Here is an 18,671-nt window from a genome sequence, read left to right as displayed (position 1 = left end):
AAAGGCTATTGGTGAATTCTGGGGAAAAAAAAAAAAAAAAAAAGCAAATCAAAGGAGACCGGTGGAGAATCCTCCAATGGCAAAGTCAGTATTTTGTGTGATTCCAAGTATAATGGAAGAAAAAACTGAATGAATTTACCTTCTTGTAGAATGCTTGTATAGTGTGTATGAAGCGGTTATTTCTTTTGTGTAACTTCCCCCGTTGTTGCGGAGTCTAGAAAACTTGGAAATAACTCCCGTAACTGCCATGAAAGTTGTATTGCTTGGCTTTATTTTCTCTAACCGTTGCTGGCAACGGTTCGCAATGATGAATTATGATCTCACCCAGGACGAGCTTGCCCAAGACGTGCTCTCCAGGACGAGATTGACCAGGACGATCTCTTCCTAGATGACCATTTTAATGGGCATGCTCTAAATCTGGATGAGCCTCATGGACGAATCTAGAGTGTTTTGTAGTCCCATCAAGTATATTAACTTGGATATTGGCAAATTTATTTTCATTTAATCTTGATAATAGGGCCAGCCCTAGACATTTTGGAGCCTAAGGCGAGAACTAAAAATGGGGCATTTTTTTATACTTATATATTAATTAAATTAATGTTTATTTAATATTTTTATATTATAATATATTTCATTTAAATCTTTTTCTTGCCTTTTGAGATGCAAATTGACTAATTAAATTTTTCTTCTTTTTTTCTTTTTTTAAGTTTTTCATATCCAGATGCATATTTTCTAGTAGACATTTCTAACCAAACAATATTTTTATAATGACTAAAATAAAAAATAACTTTCAAGTATAAAGCAAATGAGAAATAGAATCTAATTTATATAAAAAGTATTATTGTAATTTTACTGAATAATAACAAATTTTTAGCAATCTCAACCTACATAAATAAAAACTTATTTAATATATTACTACTAACTAAAAAAATCACAAATAAACAAAAAATAAACAAAACACGCAGGTTTAAAAAAAGTGTAGAGCAAATGAGAAATAGAATCTAATTTATATAAAAAATATTATTGTAATTTTATTAAACAATAAAAAATTTTTAGCAATCTCAACCTACATAAATAAAAACTTATTCAATATATTACTACTAACTTAAAAAAAATCACAAATAAACAAAAAAAAAAAAAACAAAACACGCAGGCTTAAAAAAAAAAAATGACGGCCCAAACCAAACGTGAAACGTCCAGCCATGAGCCAGCCATAACTAAACTCAATATAAACAAAACACAAAACAGGCCCAAAATATGGATAACAAATAAAATGAAGAGAAAGCCGAGCGCCCCAAGCCTTTATTCTTTATACCTGATACGGTGATACTGTGATACCCGAAACTCAAAACCTGCACATGCAGAATCAATCAAAACGCATCTGCAACGCAGCACCGCCAAAAAAAAAAAAAAAAAAGCAGTCGGCACGGCAGTTCAGAGAATCGGAGTTTTTAGATCAGAATCATCAGATGTGATCGGATGATTTAGATCGGAGGAAAGCTTCCAAGCATGAGCAGTTGAGCCGCTGAGCCAGGCAACCAGCAACAGTGGAGAGAATCAGAGAAAGAATGAGAGAGGCGGAGAGCAGAGAGAAAGAAGTAGAGGGAAAGGTAAAAATTTTAGGGATTTGAAGTTTTTTATTTGTTTTGATTTATGATTGTTTTACAGTTAATCTCTTAGACTAAATTTTTAGTTTACCTTGTTGATTTTTGGTTTGTTTAGAGGATAATAATATTATTTTTGGACGATTGATTTTGTTTAGGACCAATGTTTAATCAGATATACCAAAATTTTTGTTTTTTTGGTTAAAAAAATGTCCCGGATATTTTTAATTCATCTGAAACCTTCTTCTTCTTCTTTTTCTTTTTCTTTTTTTACCCTTCTTTTTTAAATTTTGGGCCCCTTTCACTTGGCCTTGCTAAACATATTTTTTTATCTCACTTTCATATACCTTATAGCCTAATGTTCTTCTTTCATTTATTTCATAGCTTTATATTATTTATACATGAGAAAATTATTATTTTCATTAATTCATTATTTTTATCACTCATTATATTATGTTTTTGCTTAGGAGAAAATGAAACGGTAATAGCCAAAGAATCCATTGGCGTGAGTACTGGACTCGACTACCCAAAAAAAAAAAAAAAAAAACCCCCAATAGTTGGCAACCCATGTTTTCCTTTAGCTAAATCTACATTAAAATAATTTTTTTTTCTTTGTTATTGCTCTAGATTAACTTAATTAGATACCCACTCCTAAGGCCACGCTTCTAAAAAATTGCTTTCAAGTGTGTCTCGCATGACCCAGTTAAAGTTTGATTTCTGAAATCAATATGATAATTTAACAAATTATGCTTTATCAACAATATGACACGAAAATGAATGAAGTAGGTCTAATGTTAAAAAATACATTTCTTTTTGTTATTTCCACGAAGTACTTTATGAGAAGACATAATTTAACTCATCACCACTCATGTTGGGCGAAGTGGTACCTCCTACTACCATGAGGGCTTGGGGTATTCATGGGCTCACTAGTTTGAGAACAAGGGGTCAGTTTGAGATTGAGTTTAGGTATTAGGATTTAAATAAATAAATAATCGTATCAATCACATTCACTGTTTGCATTACCTAATATGTTCTCAAATGGGTGCCACAGCTACCCACTATATAAACACCATAGGTCCATATAACTTCTCCTATATAAACCCAAATATGCCTTTGAATCCTAAGGTTGATCAGTGCAGCCTCTACAGAAGTTTCAGTAGTTTGTTCATGACTGCTATCCTCTACAAGTTCAACCACTTTTTGCCTCGATTCATCAACACATCCCACTAGAGCCTCCGCAGGTTCGACAACTTCAACTTCAGCAATTGCAGCTTCACTTCCAATGTCCTTCCAAACTTCTTCTCTTTTTTTTTTTTTTTGAGAGAATGTCATGATTCATTAAAAAAAATGAAAAAGCTAACACATTAATTTATAATAGAAAATTAAAGGGAAAAAAAATGTAGGATACAAGATGCGAAGATTGTCAATTGGAAATGTAATTGACAAGGAGGTTAAAAGTAAGTGGAAGCCAGCCCAGAGGAGGTTTTTCCAACTCTATCAGAAACAGTGTGTTGTGTAGCTTGACGGGGGCTTTTCATATTCTGTGCTGAATTCTTCTTGAAGTAGTTGTAATGCTGGGTAACTTGCTGTGTTGTAGAGGTTGAGCTGTTTTTTCCTAGCTCCACATAATTCATAACTGTGTTCTGCTATTCATTGTACATGTTTTTTGTTTGAAATAAAATATGCTCGTTCATCTTAAACAACAAATTACTTGTTATAAAGTTAATGTGTAATATTTGCATGATTCTTCTTGGTACATAAATTCTTATCGGGTCCGGTTAATGGATGCCCTTAGGGTATTTATTAAAGGATTATTTCAAAAAAAATTTAATACCATTTTCATGGGAATATAATAAGCTATTAAAAACATCAATTTCTTTTTTCTTTTTTTATAAAATGTTTCTAAAAAATGTTTCTTAAACTAATGCTCTTAGAGCATACGTTAACTTTTCTCATTCATACTCTCTACTATGCGCAACTTCTTGGGGATTACAAAAAAGGTAAGATGATTTCACATTTTGTGACAATCTTTTTTATTTATTTATACCTTGATTATTGTTTATCATCAGACCAAAATATCAGTTAGTTTTTATGTAAGTGGGATTCTAAATCAACAAAGTTTGCATTTATATCAAAGTATTAGTTCATTAAATTAGCCAATAGAGTAAATGCATATATTAATTATCTATAGTTGTGCATTAATTATTTATATCAAATGAATTTATATGATTATTTTTATAAAACTCTATATAAGAAATAATTTTTAGTTGGAATGATAATAATAAATTTAGAATATGACATTTTTACTCATGTTTAGTTGCTTTGACAACAATTGACACAAAAGCCATAAAAAAAATAAATATTTGTGAATTCACTATTCTATATAAGAAATAATTTTTAGTTGGAATGATAATAATAAATTTAGAATATGACATTTTTACTCATGTTTAGTTGCTTTGACAACAATTGACACAAAAGCCATAAAAAAAATAAATATTTGTGAATTCACTAGAATAAAACTTTGTCCTTTAAACTATATGTGTGTGTAATAGAATAAATATATTTATTTTGTTAGAGCATAACAAAATTTTAATATAATTTTCTAAGATTTATACAATAAACAATTTTTTTTTTTTATATGAAAGAAACAATTGAAACACTATATCATGCAACAATTGAAGCAATATCCAACAAAAATGGGAAAAATTAGTAACACACATATATGCATTTTTTTAGTAGGCATGAAACATGTTCATCTATATTAATCACTATATCTGGCAATTTTCAATATGTGCACACATATATATAATGAGATTTCTATTTTCTCTATAAAATAACTAAAGATTACAATTTCTTACAAAGAAATTTAATCAAATTTTTTTTTATACATCAATAGTTGGGGGATCTGAATTATGAATGTCTCTATTGAAAATTAAGGTGCCAATTAATTAAGTTACAAGATTCTTAATAAACTTATTGAAATATTAGAGAAAACTAATAATAAGGGTATGTTTGGATACTACTTATTGCTAAAAACTGAAAACTTATTGCTGACAATACTGTAGTAAAATAATTTTTAAACTATTAATAGTACTCGTGAGAACCAATTTTAAAGTTATATTTACTGAATTCCATACTTGCCCAGAGAAAATCGCAAACGCCTGCCGCGTTTGCTATCCAAACTCACACTAAGTTGTTTCGCACATTGTGCAAGAATCAAGCTAGTTGAGCTAACTAAATCCATGAATATTGTATCAATTGACCTTTAAAACATGACTTTATTCTTACATATCTCAAAATAAAACAGAAGAGCAAGCACCAACTCAAGCCATGAATATTGTCATCGATTTGATGACTTGTCACACCTCATTGGAGGAAAATAGTAATTTTTTTTTTTTTTTTTTGGGTATCGATACAATAAGATTTGAACCTATAATAATTGCTCTTTATCATTATGTGAAAACACAAACTAATTTTTAGTATAATGAGAACCTATAGCATGTACGCCATAATAATTACTTTTTATCTCTAATTTTTAGTATAGTCTTTTGCCCTTTTTCACTAATTTTTAGTATAGTCTTTTTAGTATTGTCATTATTCAATTCAGGTCTCTTATTCTTACTCAAAATCAGGCTTGCCCTATAAATTAATTTTTTGTAAATCAAATTTGAAACATCTTATTTAAAAGTAGCCTTTGCACTGTGACTTCAGTGACTAAAGAACTAAGAGCACTCAAGCATGTATCAATATGTTATTATAGATGATTATATAGTTATAGTATTTGCAAGTCTTTTTTGTGAAATTTGCTTTATATGAAGATGATTAACTGCAGATTTATCATTACTCTTTTTTTTCTTTTCTTTTTTTGATAAGTAATAAGATAATTTTTAAACAAACTTTAAAATTAAAGAAAGCAATTACAAGGTGTATATGATGGTGAACACAAAGAAATGCAACAAACAAGAAGGAAAAACTTAATGTGCACTACTAAGAGAAGAAATAAATTCCAAGATAGTAGAACAATCCGAGAAACCCTAATACCTAGACCAATCAAATAAGGTCTTCTGGCATAGAGCTTGTAATTGAACAAAAGATTTCTCAATATCCTCAAAAGAGCGTCGGTTTCTTTCCGTCCAAACAATCCACATCAAATAGCCAAGAACCATATTCCATATGTTTGAATTAAATTTTCCCAGCCAATAGCTCCAACAATACACCAAGCTTTCTACAGAGCCTGGCATGACCCATTGGATCGCAAAGATCTGATACATGTATACCCATAGTGAGTGAGCTATAGGACAATGGAGGAGGAGATGATCCATAGTTTCCTCATTACGATGGCACATGCAACACCGATTCACCAAAATGCGCCCCCTAAGCATAAGATTATTCAATATAAAGATCTGCCCATGAACCGTTATCCACACAAAAAATGCCACCCTCTTAGGAATCTTAACTTTCCAAACACCCTTCCACAGAAAATTGGAGGCAGATGCACCCCGAATGTTATTGTAATAGGACCGAGTATCAAATTTGTCATTCCCATTGAGACACCAATGAGAAGTGTCACTCCCAACGCCCCTAAGGATCCTAGATTGAATGAACTCAAGAAAAGATAAGGCAGCCTCTAATTCCCTTTCATGAAAATCCCTATAAAATCTCACATTCCAAATTCTATCATTTCCACACTCCTAGTAGCATAATACATAAGAAATGCACGCATCCTTGTTATTAGAACACACATACAACTGAGGATAGAGCATTTTAAGTGTGTTATCTCCAACTCACTTATCATGCCAAAAAAGAATACGAGTGCCATCACCCACCACTAAGGCCACATGTTTGGAGAAACTCTCCCATCCATCATGACCACGCCACAGACCACATCCGTGGGGCCTTCTACATGCTTTAGTAGTCCACCCTCCTTGATCCTCTCCGTGTTTAGTTGTAATAACCCTCCTCCAAAGATGAGTGCCTTCTCTTCCAAACCTCCATAAACATTTCCCTAACAGGGCTTAATTAAAATACACTAACTTCCTCATCCCAAAACCACCAAGTTCTAACGGTAAACACACTTTCTCCTAAGCCACCAAAGGATACTTGAAACGCTTCTTTGAAGATCCCCATAAAAAATTTCTCTGAATACGCTCCAACCTATCAGCCACAGCTGCAAGGATGACAAATAAGGATAGATAGTACGTAGGAAGGCTAGAAAGAGTACTCTTCAATAGAGTAAGTCTACCCCCCTTTAATAAATAAAGATGCTTCCAACCTGAGAGTTTCTTCTCCATTTTCTCCAAGATAGGATTCCAAACAAATGTTGTTTTTTATGGAGTACCCAATAGCATTCCAAGTATTTCATAGGCAAACTACCTACCTTACAATGAAGTATGGTAGCCAAAGCATCTATATTTCCAACCTCCCCAACCGGAACAATCTCACTCTTCCCCGCATTTACTTTCAAACCAGTAAATGCTTGAAAGCATGTCAAAGCCAGCCTAATGGACAACAACTGATCTCTAGAAGCATCACAAAACAAGATGGTATCATCTACAAACAGCAAGTGTGAAATGCGTACCTCTATAGAGTTAACTGGCCCCACATGAAAACCACGAAGCAGACCACAGTCCTCAGTTTTCTTCAAAATCCTACTCAATACTTCCATAATTAAAAGGAAAAGAAGAGGGGACAACAGATCACCTTGTCTCAACCCACGGGAGCTTCCAAAAAAGCCTACTGGAGAACCATTCACCATAATAGAGAAGCGAACAGTAGTTATGCAGGCCTTAATCCACCCCCTCCATTTCACCCCAAAACCCATCATACCCAACAAATAAAATAATGCATCCCAATTCACATGGTCATAGGCTTTCTCAATGTCCAATTTACAAATCACACCGAGAACATGACTCTTCAATCTGCTATCTATGCACTCATTAGCAATAAGCACTGAATCCAAATTTGTCTCCCACCAAGAAAAGAATTTTGAGACTCAGAGATGAGACTATCTAGCACAACCCTCAATCTATTTACCAACACCTTAGACAACAACTTGTACACACTCCCTACCAAGCTAATAGGCCGAAAATCCTTAACATCAATAGCATTATTTTTCTTAGGAATTAGAGAAAGAAACGAGGCATTTAAAGACCTTTCAAACACTAAATACCTGTAAAAGTGCTCAAAAACAGCCATGACATCCACCTCCACCACACTTCAACATTTTTGAAAAAAAGCCATGGTGAAATCATCTGGCCCAAGTGGTTTATCTCCCTCCATCTCCATCAAAACTTGGGTAACCTCTTCTTTAGAGAACTCCCTCTCCAAAGACAACCTTTCATCCTCTCCAATACAAGCAAAATCCAGTCCATCCATAGTTGGACACCACATACCTGTCTCTATGTAGAGATTTTGATAGAATTGAACCACCTAAGATTGAACAGCAAATCTGTCCTCATATAAGACACCGTCTACCTCGATGCTTCTAATGTGATTAGCTCTTCTATGAGAATTCGCTAATCTATGAAAGAACTGAGTATTGTTATCTCCTTCCTTCACATATAGAGCACTAGACTTTTGTCTCCAAAAAGTCTCCTCTAAAGCAGCTAATGCTGCAATATCACCTTTAACTTGTGTTTAGCGGGATTGTTCCACATTTGAGAGGCCCAACTGTTCTTCCTTAGCATCTAGACCCATTAATTCAAACAACAAACACTTCTTCCTAAATGTCAAATCTTCAAATTCCACCTTATTCCACTTTTTGAGGTCTTCTTTAAGAGCCTTTAATTTCTAAGCTAGAACAAAACTTAGGGAGCCCATAAAGCTATACCCCTCCCACCATTGTTTAACTCTCTCGACAAAGCCCTCAACTTTGAGCCACATGTTCTCAAATTTAAAAGCATAGCGACCCCTACCAACTCCACCAGTTTCCACCAAAAGCAGACAATGGTTAGAAATAACATGAGGGAGCACCCTTTGAGACACATTCCCGAAATGATCCACCCAATCCATAGAAACTAGAGTCTTGTATATGGGACATAGCTTGTAGCACAGCGTCTCTAAACCAAGTGAAAGAAGCCTCATCCAATGGTAAATCCACTAGATAATTATTCTCAATAAAGTCTGAGAATGCAAACATGGCTAGGCTAAAAGTCTCACAACCAAGCATTTCACATGGGTATCTAATAATATTAAAATCACCAAATAAGAAACAAGTTGTGTTCCACCTAACACATACCCTAGACAGCTCCTCCCACAAAGCAGCCCTATGATGATCAGCATTGGGACCATATAAACCAGTATAAACCCATTCAAAACCATCCAATACTCCCCTAAGAAGAACACTAACAAAGAACTGACCAACAGATACATCAATTTTCTTGACCACCCGTTTATCCCAAATCAGCAAAACCCCTTCAGATGTTTGAACCACGTCCAATACAGCCTAATCAATGAAGGGACTACCCCATAAGCTCCGCACAAGAGTAGAATTTAAAGAAGAAAGTTTAGTTTCCTACAAACATACAATATCACATCTCCATTCCTTCAAAAGATTCTTATAAACCTCCCTCTTTTGAGGGTTATTTAACCCCCTAATATTCCAAGAAAGAAGTCTTAAGGACATTTATAACTACCAATTGCCCTTAAACCAGTTGACGAACCTCTGTTTCGAGAGTAAGTCACATCATAGTTTACTATAGATATCAAACCCCGCAATTCCCTAAGACCTTTCTGTCCAGCTTTAACAGGTCACCGATTACAACCATCATTAGCTACCTCAAGACACTCCTGTTCTAATAAACGAAATAAAGCCACACATTGAGCTTCATGTTTTACAAAAGGAAAACCCACCATTTTGCAAAAGCTATTCATCATTGTAGACACCCATTTCGAATGTTCCACCTTTGATGCATCAAGCTCACCCTCCTCAGCTGCCATACTCAACACCATATCCTCAGCTACCTTAGGGACCCAACATGACAACAAAGCACACTCTAAAGGACCACAGTTGTTCTCCCCATTACCCGAATATGTAGTGTCAACCCCACTTTGTGCCCATGGAAGAAATAGAAGCTCAGACTCACAATTTTGCATTCCATCAGCATACGCAACTTCCGACCCTGTCATACCTGTTTGGGAGTCACACCCCTCTATGTCACTCACGCGTGGTACTTCCTTAAATACTTCCTCCACCTCCTCAGACCAAGGGTCCCCTTCCCTACCCAAATTATTCAAGGAAGAAAACTGATTCGAAATCTCCCACTAATGATGATGGAGAGGATCACCACCCCCTGACTTGTTCTCTGGCAATAGCATCACCTAGTGTGAGCCTTTATCCATAACATCGAGCTACCCAGGGCTGTTCAAGTCCACGTTCCTCGGATCATCTCCAATTTGCCTCTCCACCTCCCAATTAGGATGGGAAGCCACCAAGATAGGGGCAAGAAGCTTCGCAACTAGGCAAGAATGGAGTTTAGCCCTCATCAGAGCCACAGGAACCACCATTGGAGACTCCGCTGCTACCCTAGATTCCCTCGAAGTCTCGCCTGACCCATTCGTGCCCTGAACACATAATATTCTCACGTTCAACCCATTTGGATCAGAGTTATTTATTGCCTCTGTATAGGTTTTATCTATTGGGTTAACTAAGTGGGCTTAGGCTTGGGCTTGGGCTTGGGTTTGATTAACCATAGGCCCCACTACAGTAGGCTTATGTGGCTTAGCTTGATCCAACCATGAGACAACTTGTTTACCTCCATCTAGTTTAAATACTCTTAAGGCCAAACTGGCAAAAGTCAATTTAAAAATAAATTTGCGTGTGGGTCTACCATTAATATTCAAAACAGTAATGGCAGAATCTCCCTTAATCCCGTATATCCCAAAACACCTCCATAATTTTGAAATTTCCCATTCTTCCACTGGTTACCAAAATTGGTCAAATTCTTGCCAGTCTGGCCACCACCGGCCATCGGACCACCACCAACAATACCTTCTGATGTCATCTCTGCCACCGATACAGTATTCTCGCCTGATAAGAACTTGTCTAATTCTTTCTAAAACACACACCATCCAAAACAATTCAAGCTAGCTGGTATCATCACACAACCACGAAGAGTTCCACCATAATACACAACTATATCCACAAAAAGACCAACCTTATTCGATCTTCCACAGAATTCAAAGAATTTATTATTTTCCCTATAACGCTTATATAACAAGTCCTTCCTCGGAACCCAATCCCTTATATCAGCAAAACAAGATTGAATCCATTCAATACCTCTACGTCCCACCTAGATGGAACTTTTGATATTCCAACGACTCTCATGAATAGCATAAAAATTAGCCCACCCGCCATCAAACGAGAACGAAAAAACCTTAGAATCAATACAAAAAGAGCCTTTACTGCCCCCTCGACCATCTGGAGGTTTAGCTGCTGTTGTTTGGGAAATCGATTTAACAATCTTGGGTGCTATAGTGTTGGGTATTTTTGGTGCTGTTTGGGGAGGCAGGTTGGATAGAATTGGTGGTGGTGGTGATGGGACAGTCGAAGGTGGACGAAAAAAGTGGTATAGGTAAAAGCCATAAGGTGATGAAAGCTGGGATGGGAAGAGGCCGGGAAATTGAGGGGGTGTCTGGTTGAATGAAGGTGGTAAAAAGGTAAACAGAGGTGGTGGTGAATCGTATTTATGCAAGGGTTTACAAACTAATCCTAATTATAAAGCTCATAAACTGAAGTTAAATAATCAAAATATTTATTTTAATGTTAATAACATGATAAAATAGAATCCATTCATTAAGAACTCCAGTAAAACCACCCTAAAAACTTTATCAAGGCATTTTGTGGATCAAGCTTTTTTTTGGTGGGTTTAGCAGCCGAGTGATGACCCACTAATAACACCAAATAGACCACTCGTGCATACAATTCGAATTGCAGCCTAAAATGAGGAGTGCCTAGAGTCTGAGAACCCAACCCGACCCACTCGGCCAACCAGTCCGACCACATTCAAATGGTGGGTCGGGCAAATATCAGGTAAAAAATTTTAAAATTACGGATTTCAGTTTGGATGTCCCGTGGAACAAAATCTCAGGATGAATGGGTTAACAACTAGTAACATCAAACCACAACACAACAAAATAAGAAATTGATCCAGCAGTACCAATAAATTTTGGTAGAAAATGTTTGTTCTTAGTTGAGTTGATTATTCAATTAAGAAACATAACATGCACTACAAGACTACAAGACCGTCCAATAATATCCAAATCCAAATGTTATGCAGCTAGCTACATATACTTATATAGTTAGGCGTCCCAATGTCCCTGACATGAACATGCTGAGAGTAGAACTACTAAAAATTTGCACTCAATCGCGATCCCTGGAGTCAATAGATCGGCTTCGATCAGATCTCACCTGTGAACCAAAGTCATAAAACCAATAAAAACTCTAGTGAAAACAGGGCAGAAAGGGAAAAGGAAGGAGTAACCAATACGAGGGCAAGGTCTAAACTTAGGTGCTATTCCCTAATGGTATTGTTCCTAAGTTTCAATAAAATTCAAACACATGGCTTCAATAAACAATACAGTGCAATGGTGTTCTCTTTCCTAAGGACAATAAAATTCAATCATGTGACTTATTAGCCAATGAAAACATGATCAAATTTAATTTGGGGAACTTAATGTACAGCAGCACCTAAGGAATTTGTATCTAAGTTTTACCCTTAGTACAAAATAATATTAGCAACTTTTTTTTATTTGAGTAGAAAAAAATATTAGCAAATAGCAAAACTAAGGAGAAAAATCATACAGAAGCCGAACGGGATCGTGATATACTTCTAATGCTCCTGCTGGGACTGCGACTTTCACGACGACGATGCTGCATCGTGAAAAATCAGTGGAAAAAAAAAAAACAAAAAAAAAGGAGTGAATAATGGCATCAATTCATGTTTGTTTGCTCTTCTTAAAAACTAAAGATAAAAGCCTTAAGATGTTACTTACAGAAGTAACTGGAGATCTGGATCTTGTTCGAGATCTGCACAAAAGTTCACAAACCACCCAATTTAATATCAACAACAATTTTGCAAAACCTTGATCCCAGAGCCTCAATCCCGGTTCCATTTAGGTTTACCATAATCAAAGGATGAAATAGAAGAGATGGAATATACCACAAATCTTTAGCAGCAACTAATATTAAAAGAACTCAACCCAATTTTCTCATGATCAAATCCTCTTAGTAAATCATCTTTATCCAGTAGCACATGAGAACTTAAATGGACCAATAAAAGAAAGAAAAAACAAATACAGCACCATCATGGAAACCCTAGTTGGAAGGAGAACGATATCCACCCCAGAATCCTGACCGCAGGTTATAATAATGTTGAAGAGGTTTTGAATTGTTGAGTGTACCAATAGCACTCAGTTCACAGGTAATCCAGCTTTTAAAGCGCAACCAATTTGCCAACAATGATCCAGTCTAGCACCCATTGGCAGACCATGCATATATATATATATATATATTAGTATTAGTATTTTAGCATTGAGGTTTTTCCAGAGGTGCTCATCAACGAAACGGTATTACCTCAGCAACCAAAAGAGTTGCAGGCGTTAGAGTACCACATGCCATCAACATCAAGTTCCTAACATGCAGTCCCCAGGTCGCCGCAAAGATCCAGATCTAGCAAACACACAAGGCAACCCTCATAAACAAAGTATGATGACTGACCAATTTTGTAAACCTTTTCTTAAGAAACCACCTCCTCTTTTGAAAAATAAAAAAGAATTTGCGAAGAAAAAGTTCATGGAATCTCGGAAGGTTGTTACATTGTCTCGGGAAGAAAGCTTTTACAAAAACGTTGAAAAGAAAGTCAAAAATATCATCAAAATTTGAATGACCCATGAAAGATAGTACGGACTCTGATTTTGTGATACCAAAAAAAGATTGCCAGTATGATGCTCATATTCTTGTTCTATGTTCACTAAATGAAAAATAAAAACTTAAGGAGGAAGAACCCTTGCTGCATAAAGAAAAAGTAGCAAGGAAAAAATAAAATAAAAAGAGTGGGGGGGGGGGGAGACACAGAGAGAGAGAGAGAGAGCAAGGGGAACTAGAAAAGAGCTTGCTAACCGTAGAACCACTATATGAAGAACACAAATTCCCCAAAGATTGAGCAATTCACCAATGCTTATTGTTATCCATTACCGCATAAGCCTTTGCTTTTAGATCAGCTAGATGAACATTCATTGGTAAATAACTATGGATCTGTAAAATCATCCAACTCAAATCCCAGAGAGAGTTACAAGGTTTACAGAGGAATTACCACCAAAATTTGAAGGAAAAAGGATGAGCCTGCCTAAGAAATATATCTAGCCAACCCCAATCAGTTTCACTAAAACCTATATGAGTCGAGATTAAGAACTAACCCCACACGAACACCAGAAAACATCACATAAATAATTAATTTTAGAAGAAATAAGGACTTAAATTGAATTCCTGTGCATAAGCCTTAGGCATGTAAATCAAGAATCATTTTATTAGATAAACTGAAATTGGAGTGCAACCCCAAGAAAGCCCTGATGGGGAAGACAGAGAAACAAAACAGACCTTGAACTAGAGACTGATGGAGATCGACGTGAATATTTTCTCTTTGGAGATATGCTGCAAACAACATATAAAATCTCATTCCAAATCTTACTTCACAAAAACTATTTTACTAAAAAAACTATTTTACTTAACAAACCAAAAGTTAAAAGCTAACCTCCCACTCCTGCCACTATAGCTACGGCTGCGACTAGGGCTTCTCGACATGTAAGGACTTCTAGAGTAGCTCCGTCTTGAATCACGGCTGCGACTTCTAGAGTAACTCCGCCTTGAATCATACTCTCTCACCTAGACAAAGCAAGTAGATAAGTAAAAGCAAAATGAACAAAGAAAACCAGAATTCAGCACATCAAGACATTGTGACATACCCGTACATAAGACCGAGAAAAAGCATTCCGAAATTCAGAATCATCAAGTTTTTTGATCTACAAGGCAAGAGAAGAAGAGAACTCACAAAGGGAATAATGACGTTTTCCTTTAAAAGGATTCTCAACTCAAATCCAGTTCCAGTTGAAAAAGAAGAGTAGTGTATTTTTTTTTTTTTAAAAAGGTTCCTATACAATTAATAATAGTTAAGTAACTTACAGCATACTTCATGTCATCATAGTGTGCATAATCCACAATTCCTGTCATGCCTGCAAAGAGGAGAAAATATAATTGAAAATGAGAACTTTTCCAATGCAATGGAAGAACTCTTTATCCAAATGAAAACATATGATGAGATGAAGGCAATAAAATTTCTTTTTTCATCAATATGCCACACTACTTGGCCACTAACACTACAGATTCAGCCCATTAAGGACACTGCAATATCTGATAGACATCCAATTTACAGGAAGGACTATAAAGCAATGAATACTGAAGCTACCCAATTTGCCAGATAATTCCCAATTTCCAAGTTAGTGCTGTGCTCATGTCTAATCACCCATTATGTATTAATCAGAATGATTATGCTCCAGATGGAATATCAGATCTCTTTATTCAGCTAGAACCTCTAATTCTTCGCTATGCTGAGAATAAACCAATAACAAATTGCTAATAGCACAAAATAGTTCTTTGACCACCCAGTTTTTGTATCTTTGTTCATACTCTTGTATAATAAGGAAAAGAAAGGGACAAAACAGTTAATCAAACTTACCACCACGGTCACGGAATACTTGAGAGAAAAGGACGTCACCAGCTTGCCGCATGTGATCCTAATTATTGAATATACAGAAACATTACACATTTAGCAAACCCGCTTGTTGAATGTTTAGAAATTTACATTGGAAACATACATAATTAAATAGGTGCATGCTTACCTTTAGGTCTTGCCATGAAGCAGAAGGAGGTAATCCAGTGACCAGAACTGCATGATGGAGCCACATAAAATCATTACAACACAACTTTGTATAACTGAAAAGAGATGTATTGAAGGCAACACATACCACGATAGTCAGAATGCTTGGGAGCAGCACGGCTACTGCCACTACCACCATAACTGCCATGGTGATCTGCTGATGACGAATTTCCTCGCCCACCATGTGCAAGTTCAACCTTTAAATGCAAATAAAAAAATTCATGAGAAAATATTGAAAAAGCAACAAAGATAAATAGATAAACGCAAATACTCAGAAGTAGAAGTAAAGGTAAATAGGCTCTGTGTCACTAACTCGTAAGCGATAACCATCAAAGTTGTACCCATCCCGGTAATAAATTGCATCTTCAGCATCACGAGAATCTTCATACTGCAAAATGACAGTTTTAATGAACTATATAAGCCAAAATATTAAATAAATAAAATAAATAAAAAAAGTCCATTCAAAATAAATTAAAATAGACACCCATAATGGAACATTAATGCAGCTTTGTAAATACCAGAAGTTTGTACGATTAGAACTGACCTCAATAAAAGCATAGCCTGGGGGTCTTGGTGGGAGCTTCAGATCAATGTCAACAATAGGCCCATACTGCATTTGGACATCAAAGACAAAAATACAGAATCAGCAGCAAAAAACTCAATATAGCTTCAAAAATCATAAGCCCTTCCTTTGCTTATTAAGGTAGATTGGATCCCAGTTCTAAACAAATAATCATATCATATATTTGAGATAATCTATTGCATTTCCGAGAAGTATCAGATTCCTACCTCCCCCCTCCCCCAAATTCTGGTTAAATTCTTAAGAAGTATCACATATTTATTGGGTTATCCAAGATATATTGGAATCTGATACAAAGATGACTCTGTTATAAAAGTGCACATTCTACCAAGCAAATAACAGCAAATCGTTGCCTATTAACAGTAAATAAAAAATTCATGCTTACAGTAACCCAATGTCAATGTGACTTCCACCACCAAACTCTTCTCCCTCTAATGAATAAATAACTCTACACTTCCATACCACAGCTTCTTAATGCAACCAACTCGATCATATTTACAAACATGCACCCACAACCAATATATATTATGTATTAACGCTAAGAATATCCTCAAAATAGCTCATTGACTAAGGCAAACTCCTCAAAACTCAGTCTGCTTTTCTTTATATGTAAAAATTCTTAACAAGAAAAGAAAAGTATATAAATAAGAAACTATCGAAACCAAAGATTTTAACATCCTACAAAATGCTGAAAACACGGCCAGAAAAAAAGCACCTTAATGCAATTAACTGAATCATTCAACAAAGGTGCACCCACAACCAGCAGGTATTTGTGTTAACAATATGCTTTTTCTAATTTGTCAGTTTACACACACAACATGCACACACAATAGGTTTTGACCCAAGACCTAATCCTCCAGCCTTTTTTATGGAGTGAGGAGATGCTGTATGAGCTAGAACTCATTGGCTTTGTACCAAGAGGCGAGCATTGTAGTTCAACTGGCACTTCCTGATGTTTCTAATGGAGACATCCAGGATTCAAATCCCCCCACCCCATCAAAACTATTAAATTATCAAAAACAATATGCTCAAAGCAACACATTGACTATGAAAAACTTCCAAAAAAAATCAATCATTCTTCCGTTATAAGTAACAGATTTTACTGCAAAAAAGAAAAGGGTATGAAAAAAAAAATCAAATTTTCACCCCAAAAAAAAAATAATCTCTTTGAATGTGCCAAATACTACCAACAAATTTATCTTTCTTCTACTTAATTAAACGAACAGGGTAAACAGAATTTCAAACTTTCACCAAAACGAAAACCTTTTTCAAGTCCTACCAAGCACCAAAAATTGTGGCTGGACACAAAAACAAACTAATGCAATCAACTGAGTCAATCTACAAAGGTACACCCATGCCAATTATATTTCAAATTTGGCGTAGCAATTCTTTAATTACACCAAATTCCACAGAAAATGGTTTCTTTTTTACTTTTCTATTTAAAATTTTACCCAAAAAAAAAAATCAACTTTTCACTAAACACAATCTAATCTATCAAACTAAACCACATCATATTGAACACCAAAAATGTGCTATCCCAACCAAAAAAAAAAAAAAAATAAAAATTAAAGCACCAACTATATTTGTAAAAGAAAATAGTACCTTACAAAAGAGATCTTCTACTTCTCTCAAACGAGTGTCACCTGGGAGATTACCAACATAGATGGTACGGCTCGAACTGCTACTCATTTTTTTCCCTAAAAAATTTTTTTTTTTTTAAATCACTAATACGAATATCACTGTAAAAAGTTGTAATTCGAAAAAAACAAAAAATACCCATATAAGAAAAAGATGCAAGATTTAATTTTTCCAGGAAAAAAAAAAAAAAAACAATTACCCATTTAAGAAAAAGATGCAAACTTTAATCTTTTCCAGGGAAAAAAAAAAAAAAAACAAAGACCCATTTGAAAGCTTAATTTATATAATTTATCCAAACACATGCATATATTGTGGATCACTGAGTAAATTTTATTTTAAGAAACTATGAATTATTAAAGAAATTAATCGAAATAATTACCTAACAGATTAAAACATGCGCTTAGAAAATTAAACTTTGAAAAAAGAAATAATTAAAAAAAATTATATATAATTACCTTGAAAGATTGAGAAGTGGGTCTGGTTTTGGAAGATAATGGGAGCTTCTGGAAGAGTGTTTTTTTTTTTTTTTTTTTTTTTGGCTGAGTGCTTCTGGAAGAGTGTTTGGGATAAACTTTGAAGGCAAATATGCAAATATGGTGATAACCGTAAAAATATTAAAAATTAGTATATAATATATGTTAAGATTTACCGTGCGAATGTACCGAATTGCCCTTACGTTGCGTGTTAAAGCCGACACCCTTTCGTCCTTTTCCTCTTGCCACATGGCGACATGGTGTACGTGTCCCTTTTCTTTTTTTTTTTTCTTTTTTGAGAATAATGTACATGTCCTTCTTTTCTTGCCAATTATGCAAAAGAGCGGATAAAGTCTCTTGTCTTCGTGTAAGATCTAAGTTTGATCTTCATCTGCATTAAAATAAAAAAGAATACAAATTAGAAGCTTATGTCATAAGTTGAAAT

The 18,671-nt window shown here is 35.1% G+C and overlaps 1 protein-coding gene and 1 long non-coding RNA gene across 6 annotated transcripts; one reads left to right on the top strand and one right to left on the bottom strand.

The window, feature by feature from the left end:
• The first annotated feature begins 1,137 nt into the window (after nucleotides 1-1,137).
• LOC136063539 (uncharacterized) lies at nucleotides 1,138-3,311 on the top strand. Of its 2 annotated transcripts, none has more exons than XR_010625158.1 (2): nucleotides 1,138-1,610; nucleotides 2,744-3,311. It is a non-coding gene; the product is annotated as an uncharacterized LOC136063539 (long non-coding RNA). The 2 variants fall into 2 exon arrangements; XR_010625159.1 differs by having other exon boundaries at nucleotides 2,072-3,311.
• An 8,428-nt stretch (nucleotides 3,312-11,739) lies between these two features.
• Nucleotides 11,740-18,355, bottom strand: LOC111995158 (serine/arginine-rich splicing factor SR30). 4 transcript variants are annotated; one of them, XM_024027064.2, is made up of 14 exons: nucleotides 18,209-18,355; nucleotides 17,718-17,812; nucleotides 16,080-16,145; nucleotides 15,849-15,923; nucleotides 15,624-15,732; nucleotides 15,498-15,544; nucleotides 15,335-15,392; nucleotides 14,782-14,831; nucleotides 14,565-14,621; nucleotides 14,354-14,484; nucleotides 14,200-14,253; nucleotides 12,597-12,630; nucleotides 12,406-12,474; nucleotides 11,740-12,012 (listed from the first exon to the last, which is right to left on the bottom strand). In XM_024027064.2, the coding sequence occupies exons 2-14, from the start codon at nucleotides 17,802-17,804 to the stop codon at nucleotides 11,965-11,967; spliced, it is 885 nt and encodes a 294-aa protein (XP_023882832.2). In that variant the 5' UTR covers nucleotides 17,805-17,812; nucleotides 18,209-18,355; the 3' UTR covers nucleotides 11,740-11,964. The 4 variants fall into 4 exon arrangements, 2 of the variants coding, with proteins under 2 accessions (XP_023882832.2, XP_065620120.1); XM_065764048.1 differs by having other exon boundaries at nucleotides 17,718-17,854; nucleotides 18,209-18,336; XR_002881130.2 differs by lacking the exon at nucleotides 11,740-12,012 and adding an exon at nucleotides 13,177-13,272 and having other exon boundaries at nucleotides 12,404-12,474.
• Between the last annotated feature and the right edge of the window lie 316 nt (nucleotides 18,356-18,671).

Source organism: Quercus suber, unplaced genomic scaffold, assembly GCF_002906115.3.
Source record: "Quercus suber isolate HL8 unplaced genomic scaffold, Cork oak 2.0 scaffold_539, whole genome shotgun sequence".
NCBI classification, from domain to species: Eukaryota; Viridiplantae; Streptophyta; class Magnoliopsida; order Fagales; family Fagaceae; genus Quercus; species Quercus suber.
This window is presented reverse-complemented; position numbering and strand designations above follow the sequence as displayed.

Coding starts and splice junctions, on each gene's coding strand:
- LOC111995158 (XM_024027064.2), bottom strand. CDS start 17,804: ATGAGTAGCAGTTCGAGCCGTACCATCTATGTTGGTAATCTCCCAGGT. Junction 15,924..16,079: donor CAGGCTATGCTTTTATTGAG/GTCAGTTCTAAT, acceptor GTCATTTTGCAG/TATGAAGATTCTCGTGATGC. Junction 15,545..15,623: donor CAAGCATTCTGACTATCGTG/GTATGTGTTGCC, acceptor TCCATCATGCAG/TTCTGGTCACTGGATTACCT.